We start from the raw sequence: 9,581 nt of genomic DNA, 5'->3' as shown, positions 1-9,581 counted from the left end.
GAGAACTTCTTCTTAAATTGACCCTATGGTTTTCTCAGCATTCAGCAGGGGAATGTGGGGCTGCTAGGGAAGGATAGGGGTTAACAGCATGAAAAGTTAGACCATGCAATATAGAAAAAGCATGACAGATCAGTTGGTCTTTACCTGATCATTATAGTTTTGTTTTTCCAGTAGTATTTCTAGAATCTTAAATGGATTGCCTTTTTTAAAAAAAACAGAAGTTACTTCTTTAAAAATATTTTTTAAAAAAACATTTATTCCATAGCGCTGAATATTCTAAGCTCAGTCAGAAAATTGGAGGTTCAAGACAACAGGATTTCAACACATAACTGACATTCCCAGTGCAGAATTGAGGAAGCACTACACTGTCACCTCTTTGGGCAAGGTGGAAAACCAAGTGTCATTTCCCCTCCAGTGGATTCTGTGGCATAATTTGAACAGCAGGAGAGTTCTGCCCAGTGTCAAACCATTTATCCTTCAACCAACATGACCAAAACTCATTTTTCACATAATTAATCTCTTGCTGTTGAAGAGTTCTTGCTGCGCACAAATTGGCTGCCACATTTGCCTACGTTATGACAGCAACTACACTTCAAAAATACTTAAGTAGCCAGGAAACACATTGGGACACCCCAAAGGTCTGAACAGCTGGTCTAGAGAAATACGGGTGGATAACAATCGGAATATATTAACAAATTAACAAAAACTGAAATTAATACAGCATCTTGAGTAATTAAAATACTTAAGTGTTCAAAAAATAATTTTACAAAAAGAACTGGCATTATATCAGAAGCAGGGTCTGAACCCGTTGGCATTGATGAAAATTGGAATTTTAGTTACGTATGAACAGAACATAAGTAGATAATATATCCTCTCAAACTTGTTCTGCTATTAAATCATGAATAATCAACAAGTTTCTTATGAAATTCTACTCCGTCTCAAGGAAGCTGGCGTCAACATGTTATATATTCAGTTGTCTGCACAACCTTGCCATTAATAATAATGACCAATATATTTGTATTGAATGGGAAAAAATTTAATGTAAAAATCGCAGTTGCAAATCGGCTGCCAATTTAGTGAACAGTCTTTGATCGTGCTTTAAAAAGCAAGATATTTTCAAGTAAGGCTGAATTTTAAAAAGTGAGCTTGAAAATACATTAACAGATACATTTACATGGCTTACATTTTATAAAAAGTTCAATATAAATAACATGCAAAACAAAATATTCCATTGGTTGATAAAATTCCAAATAAAAGACAACTCTAGTTTCTGACAATGATTTTTCAAAAACTGCTCTCACAGGGTGGCCAGAATGGTACTATTGTTAAAATGTACTTATTTTACTCCTAAATCATTGCATATAATAAATTTGAATCACCCCATGTAAATGTTGCTCTGGAACACCAGGAGAAAACTGCATTCAACTATACAGACTATACATGGCAGCAGGCAAACGAAATGGTCCTTCAGAGTAGCAAGTCTTTGAACACAAAGTTATGTCGTCTTCCTGAAACCTTTCAAAATTGGATAGATGTTTTCAAATGCTTCATAGATTTCCGCACGAACTTTTGCACCTTCAAAATACAAATTTGACATCAACTGGGACAATTGAAAAATCAAGAGTAGTTTGTGTGTTTCAAAAATAAGTCACAGGACAAGAGATCTTTCAGTATTTCAACAAACATGTGGTTGAGGTGAAAAGCGTTGATACATTTAAGGGGTAGTCAGATAAATCACGAGGGAGAAAGGGACAGAAAGTTATACTGATAGGGTTAGAGGAGTGAGAGGCACCTCTTTTAGATAGTGACTGGTTTGTTCAAATTGTCAGTTTCTCCGTTCATTTTATATAATTCTATTCAACCCAGTTGGATGTTGAAATCTGAGTAACTAATTAGATCACAAAGAATTAACCACAGAGCTGAAATGTTTTCATTTCCTTCATGATAAAGCAAAGAAGAATCAATTAAAAAAAAAAAAAATTTCTTTATTCTCCTCCTTTTTCACATTTTTTTCCAAATTTACACCCACCAACAATAAACAATAATCAGTAACAAATATGTCAATCCCCGTATCAATAACAACGATCCCATCCTCCCACCAAACCCCAAACATTCGGCTGCATGTTCACATAAACAAATGACAAAAGGGAATCAGGAATCACCCATAGCCACCATTAACCCACACCGCTCCGCTCCCCTCTTCAGATTTCTAATCAAGAAACTAAAAAAAAAAAAACGGAAACACTGCCTCGTTACACTTTGCCTTATGTCTGCTCACAATTAGAAGACAGGAATTTGACCACGGTGTCTAAACGTGTAGATGCTAACTACAATGATCTAAAGGCTCAAACAATGGAAAGACGTGACAAATGAAATTCCACACACATCTATGCAAATTCCATACAGATCAGCAGAACACATGTGATTAGCTGACGGTAAGAATGTGGAATGCAGATTATGTATTCTTGAGGTAACAGGGCAGGAAAATGGAGGAGCTCTGGTGGGTGGATTATTGAAGTTAGGTCAAGTCCTCACAGACAATCAAGTAAATAAAATGAAGAATACAACTCAGTTAAAGGCGTCAATGGTGAGGTCATATTTAAAGCAGTGTTCATTAAGATAAATATATACAGTTATTAGAGGAAGTCCAGAGAAAACTGCATAGCTGGCTACTAAAGGGCGAGATATGAAAGATGGTCTACCATCTACCATAAGAGTTTACTCTTTTAGAATTGCACTACTTCACTCCAGCATTTAAAAAATTTATGTTAAACACAGATAACCAGACTGTTATAACATTTCCACACATAGTTTTTTATCATGCCAAATCCTTGACATTGTTTAAGGCAAGACAATGACTAGGGATTGCAGCAAACATTGAAGAGCTGTCTAGTCTTTGCTCATAGACTCTTGTGCTGTTATCCCAGTCAGATGATTATATGACCACAAGTGGGCGAGGAGTCAATTGCACAGCTGAATTAGTAATTGAGAGAGAAAATATGAAAGCGAGCATGTGAAAGCGTGAGAAACAGCGAGGGAGAAAAAGTAAAAAGACTGGATATTAATCACTTCCAAACCATGCAGAGCAACAGGCAAAGGTATACAGAACTACAAAAGACCCTAACCAAAGTTATCAAGGTTTAAGAACTAGGAGTACAACAAAGAGGAGCCAATAGATGGATCCCTCAGTCAAAAGATCCGAGCTATGAGGAAAGATTGGTGGAACCTGGAAAGGAAAAAACTGATCTTGGATGTGTACAAAATAGTCAATGAAATGTAAGAGGTGAATCTGAAATATTGCCTTAAATTCGGAGCACAGGACAATGGTTCAAACGGGTTAACCCTAAAATTTAAATGTGACTAAGGAAATTCACACAGCGCTTATCACCAAAAGGATAGTGTCTAGGAAATGTAAATGGTGGAAATCTCAACTGGTGGTTGGAATAAACAACATTTTTGGATGGATGCAAAGCTGGAGAGAATTGTCCATTATTATGTGATATGCAAAATTGAACTTGGAATGCAAAGATGATTCCATTAGCCTCTGCTGCATAGCCTTAAGACACTCACTATTTTCAATACTGACATGTTCCTACTGCTATAAAATGGATTAAAAGGTCACTGTCAGTGTGGAGTTTGCACATTCTCACCTTGACCGCGTGGGTCTCACTCCCACAACCCAAAGATGCGCATGGTAGATGGATTAGACAAGCTAAATTGCCCCTTAAAGGAAATAGAAATAAGGTATTTCAAATTAATCAATGCAACAGTTCGAGAAAGTAAATGATCTGGATTGCCATGGGATTTTACAGAAGGGGCCCATTGTAGTCCATCTGATTAGCCAGAAAACTTGAAAAATACTGTGCAGTTTCCTTTTACATACACTCAATTGCATTTGCTGCCAAACATCTGTGCAATTCCTGCTGTACTTGGTTAACTATCCACCTCTTGCTGCCTCCTGGGCAACATGTTCAATATATTCCACATGTAACTGTCCGTGTGGAGTTTGCACATTCTCCCAGTGTTTGTGTGGGGTTCGCCTCCACAACCCAAAGATGTGCAGGGTAGGTGGAAATGCCACGCTAAATTGCCCCTTCATTGGAAAAAAATGTATTGGGTACTCTAAATTCATTTAAAAACCATCTTAATAAGGTGCAACTTACCCGTTAATACAACTTTTCCAGACACAAATATTAGCAGTACAATTCTCGGTTTGATCATTCGGTAGATTAATCCAGGAAACAGTTCAGGCTCATAACTACAAAAAAAAAGTTTTATAATTGATCATACAATACAATTATAACTTATTGTGCCACATTACTGGTAAAACAGATAAGCTCGCTATACATAGTTGGATTTTAAAAATTATATTCATCGCTCAGATCGTAGTTGCCTTCCATTTCAGCATGACGGTATGATAGATGCAAGGCTGTAAAGGTCACAAGTTTGCATTCCTAATGGGCACAAGATAAAACTGATCATGGTTGAATAAAAATGAATGATCTTGCATTGGTCAAAGGATGGACCAGTAGATGGCGCTATGAGGTTGGGGCACCAGAGAGGAAATTTATACATCTGCTATACATTTGTTGAGAGCGATCAAAACTAGAACCAAAGGCATTCATATTTTCTTGACTCCAGTGTTAGCCTTAAAGTCGGTGTTTCTGAAAGGACGAGAGAATCCATTGGAGCTGAACCACTTTGGAGGAGCATTAGTAATTGATACAGCAACATCGAAGCAGAGTTAAAGTAACACAAAGTCACAGGAAGCTATTAAATATGGATTGGCCACTGAGACAAGGGTCTGCTCCAAAATGCCAGTTGCAGCCCCAGTCTGGTAGTCAAGAAAAGGGAAAATATTCTTCTACTGACCATTTCAAAACAATGAAATAGGAAGAACCATTTCTCCCTACTTGAATTAGGTAACTGCACTACTTGTAGAGGTTTTGAGTAGTTAATCAGATTTTTTTTTTTTTTTTAATTTAAATTTAGCTTTGTTAATTCCCTGCACCGTTTCTGTGCAGTGTATTGCTGCTTAGCTTAATTCATTTTATTTCCTCCCTGATCTGACATGACTAGGCTAGATTCAGCCACCTACTGCAATTTTAGATTTTAACATTCACCCTCATGACCATAGCAGGGCCGGCAAGGATAATATTTATTATCCATCCACTGTTCTGCTGAGCAGATGGTGATCAGCCACCTTCGTGAATTGCTGCAGCAGTCTGATACAACCAATTGTTGCTAGACAGTTAACCAATTGTTGCTAAACAGTTAAGAGTCAACCACAGTGTGGGCCTAGAGATACATATTAGGTAAGGGTGTCTGGTTTCCTTTCCCAAAAGGACATTAAGTGACCAGTTGGATATTGATAATAATCTGACTTTTTTTTTAAAAAAACAAAAAACACGAAACCTTTTCCAGAATGTTTTTGTTTTAAAAAATGCTTTGGTGTGATTTAAATTTGCATTGCTTGGATGGTTAGTCAAGGCCTCTGAATTAGTACGGTAACATAACCATTATGCTATAATATCCTGACAACTAGGGTCACATAGCAGGCTATAGAACACATTACTTACTGGGTTTGCACAATAAAACAAAGATTCATCCTACAAACTGTTAATGCTGACTGAAAGTGTTGCAAGGTATAAATGCACTTCTCAGTTCAAAGTGAGCACTATGCAGTGACCTAGAGCAAAATTTAATTCTAGTAAGGAATAGGATGCAGAATCCAACAAATAAATCCATTATACATAGTCATGGTGGCTCACTGGGGATGCTGCAATCAGAAAGAGCCATTTTTATTCCTAATCACTGCTGAATTTTACATTTAAAAAAATCTAATTTAGCCTCAGGGGTTGGCTGAAGAAATATAAAACAAATCAAGTGGAGGACAGTGAGAGAAGGGAAAAAAAATCTGCAAACACATTACATGTTGATATTGAGGGACTGTTGCATTACTGGGAGTGCCAGTCTAGATTGTATGCTCAAGTCTCTGAAGTAGGGCTTAAATTCATTCTGACTGAAGAGGAGAGCGTGCAACCCACTGAATGAAAATTCAAACATTAATTTGTACTATAATGATCCCTGTATCTTTGAATTAAAAGATGAACAGAAGCTTCCTTTCTCCACAGAAATAATCATAATAATCTTTATTGTCACAAGTAGGCTTACATTAACACTGCAATGAAGTTACTGTGAAAAGCCCCTAGTCGCCACACAGCGCCTGTTTGGGCACACAGAGGGCGAATTCAGAATGTCCAAATTACTTAACAGCATGTCTTTTGTGATTTGTGGAAGGAAACTGGAGCACCCGGAGGAAACCACGCAGACATAGGGAGAACGTGCCGACTCCACACAGACAGTGACCCAAGCCGGGAATCATACCTGGAACCTGGCGCTGTGAAGAACAGTGCTAACCACTGTTCTACCATGCCACCCTCCGTTCACGCAAACAACTTCTAGATTTAAACTTTATCCTCTGATTACAAGTTGAATTCCTGGCACTTTTTCCCATGGTTTTTACCTGCTGAATTGCTGATGGGTGAGCACCAGACCCTCTAGCCGAATGGGAAATTTCACATCACAGCTCCCCACCATGTTTTGAATCTTAAAATCCAGAAACTTAGCCGGGAATCCCAATTTCTGCACAACTCTGGCATATTTTCTCGCAGCCAATCGTGACTGTTCTTCACTGCAACAGGGGACAATGGTTAGGTCTTATTATTGAGGAAATGGTCATTGTTTTCAGTTCCAGTAGCAATCAGACACAACTTGACAAAGTGGCGTTTAGACAGTCACATCTTCCAAACAAGACAAATAACATCAAGTCAAAAGAAAAAAACCTCAGATATTGTTAATCGTAAATAAAAACAGAAAACGTTGCGAAGTGCTCAGTAGGGACAGAGAACAGACTTGGATGTTTCAGATCAATGGCTGCTCATCAAAATGCTTCTCAACTTGAAACAATAAACCTGTTTCACTCCACAGATGCTGCCTGACATGCTGAATATTTTTGGCACTTTTTATTTTTAATCACCAATATGAAGTGATGTACTGGCTATTATGCAGTTTGTTCCTTATTTTAAGTTTAATTTCTTAATCTTTTCAAATAGTTACCTGTAATGCTCTGGAAAAGACAGTAACAGCAATAATTTCTTTCTCAAGTACACTATTGTTGGCAATTATTAATTGGAAAAGGAAAGATTGTTTTTAATGCTGATTAAACTCCCATTTCCATAACCCATGTAATCAAACTTTCCAGCCGAATTTTGGAAAGAAGTACTTCTGCGGTCATTCACAGTTCTCAAATGCAGATAATAATGTGCAGAGCAAGTTACCTGAATGCATTTCTCAAGAAGTAGACCTTTAGTCTAAACTGTCCTGTTCACTTGCAGACACAACTGATCCAGGTTCCCCTGCAGCAGAACCACTTTTAATGGATTGCTTTCTACGTCCGGGGTTTTATGGTATTTATCAAATTCAAAAAGTTAGGACAATCTAATGCCAAGTTGTCTCACTTGCATTTGCTACACAAAAAAATGAAATTTGTACATAGTTAAATAATTAACAAGATTATTATGGGCTTTGTCTGGGCGGGAAAGTCTCCGCGGGTGAAGAAAGCGATGCTTGAGAGGAACCGTAGCGAGGGGGGGGTTGGTGCTGACGAACCTTAGCAACTACTACTGGGCGGCCAACATAGCCATGGTAAGGAGTTGGATGGTGGGTACGGGGTCTATTTGGGGGCGAGTGGAGGCGGCTTCGTGCAGGGGCACCAGTTTGGCAGCCCTGGTCACGGCTCCCCTACCGCACCCGCCGGCCAGGTACTCCACCAGCCCTGTGGATCTGGGGCCAGTGGAGGAAACATGTAGGGAAGGTGGCAGCATCGGTCTAGTCGCCATTTTGCGACAACCACCGATTCGCCCCCAGGAGCATGGTTTGTGGATTCCGAGCATGGCGGCGGGCGGGGGTGGGGAGGATGGGCAATATGTTCTTGGGGGGGGGGGGGGGGGGGGGAGAGCTTCGCGAGCATGAGGGCCTTGGAGGAGAAATTCAAACTAGTAAGGGGGAATGACTTTAGGTACTTGCAAGTGCGTGACTTCATACGCAGACAGGTCCGTCCTTCCCACGCCTTCCACCAAATGGGATCCAGGATAGAGTAGTTTCCAGGGGAGGTAGGAGAGGGGAAAGTCTCGGATATTTACCAAGAACTCATGAAAGGGGGGGGGGGGAAGAAAGAGTCCCAGACAGAGGAACTGAAGCTCAAGTGGGAGGAGGAACTCGGCGAGGAGATGGGAGGACGGGATATGGGCAGAAGCAGAGTAGGGCAAATTCAACTGTAACATGTGCTAGGCTCAGCCTGATTCAGTTCAAGGTCATTCACCGGGCCCACATGACGGTGGCCCGGAGGAGCAAATTGTTTGGGGTGGAAGACAAGTGTGCTAGATGCGCGGGGGGACCAGCGAATCACGTCCACATGTTTTGGGCATGTCCAAAACTTAGGAGATACTGGGAGGAATTTGCTGACGTCATGTCCCAGGTACTGAAAACTGGGGGGGTGATGAATCCAGTGGTGGCAATTTTGGGGGTCACGGAAGGCCCGGGGGTCCAGGAGGAGAATGAGGCCGATGTCTTGGCCTTTGCTTCCCTGGTTGCCCGGAGGCACATACTGCTGGCATGGAGGGACTCAAAGCCCCCGAAGACCGAAGTATGGCTCTCGGACATGTTGAGCTTTCTTGGTCTGGAAAAAATTAAGTTCGCCCTGAGAGGATCTTTATTAGGGTTCGCCCGAAGGTGGCAACCATTCATCGACTTCTTCGCGGGGAATTAAACGTCGGGGGGGGAAGAGAAGAGATTAGAGTACAATAGGGGGGGATAGATAGGCAGGTACTGTTTATGAGGATTGGTTATTTGCACTATGTTTTTGTTGATATTTGCACATTACTGTACACTAACTGTTTACAATGTCAAAAATACCCCAATAGAATTTTATTAAAAAGAAAAATAGTTTGGCCTTTGCGTCCATGGTAGCCCGGCGAAGGATTCTTCTTCAGTGGAAGGATGCGAGGCCCCCAAGCGTGGAATCCTGGATCAACGATATGGCGGGGTTTATTAAATTGGAGAGGGTGAAATTCGCCTTAAGGGATCGGTACAAGGGTTCTTCAGGCGGTGGCAACCGTTCTTGGACTTCCTGGCAGAACGGTAGTCAATGGTCAGCAGCAGCAGCAACCCGGAAGGGGGGTTCTATTTTAATTTTGTTTGTTTACACTGGGGGATCTGAGGGGGTGTATATATTTGCTATGTTTGCTTTGTGTTAATTCAGGGTGTTAATTCATTATTTATTTATAGGGGGGAGGGGGACACGGGGGTTGTTTTATTTTGTTCTGAATTTAATTCTATTGGGTTCCTTTTTCATTTTGTTGTTGATATTTTGTGAAAAACCTCAATAAAAATTATTTTTTTAAAAAGAAAGAAAAATAGTTAAATAATTAAACCTCCATATGAATTATTATTAGGCACAGTAGATGGACAAAGGGCATATTTTCTATCGGAATAGAAAGTGCATCCGAGCAAGTGGCTAT

General features: G+C 40.2%; 1 protein-coding gene across 3 annotated transcripts in view; it reads right to left on the bottom strand.

Moving 5' to 3' along the window:
• Nucleotides 1-236: 236 nt before the first annotated feature.
• tbp (TATA box binding protein) overlaps nt 237-9,581 on the bottom strand; it is a 29,519-nt gene continuing 20,174 nt past the window's right edge. For 2 of the 3 annotated variants that reach the window (XM_072498461.1, XM_072498462.1), the window contains exons 6-8: nt 6,527-6,694; nt 4,164-4,258; nt 237-1,575 (exon numbers count right to left, since the gene is read on the bottom strand). In XM_072498461.1, coding sequence (XP_072354562.1) covers nt 1,496-1,575; nt 4,164-4,258; nt 6,527-6,694 — 343 coding nt within the window. In that variant the 3' untranslated portion in view covers nt 237-1,495. Of the gene's footprint in view, nt 1,576-3,650; nt 3,724-4,163; nt 4,259-6,526; nt 6,695-9,581 lie in introns of all 3 variants that reach the window. The other variant, XR_011940638.1, reaches the window with a different exon arrangement.

The sequence above is a fragment of the Scyliorhinus torazame genome, chromosome 4 (assembly GCF_047496885.1).
Source record: "Scyliorhinus torazame isolate Kashiwa2021f chromosome 4, sScyTor2.1, whole genome shotgun sequence".
Lineage (NCBI taxonomy): Eukaryota > Metazoa > Chordata > Chondrichthyes > Carcharhiniformes > Scyliorhinidae > Scyliorhinus > Scyliorhinus torazame.
Note: the sequence above shows the minus strand (reverse complement) of the source record. Positions and strands in the feature narration are given on the sequence as shown.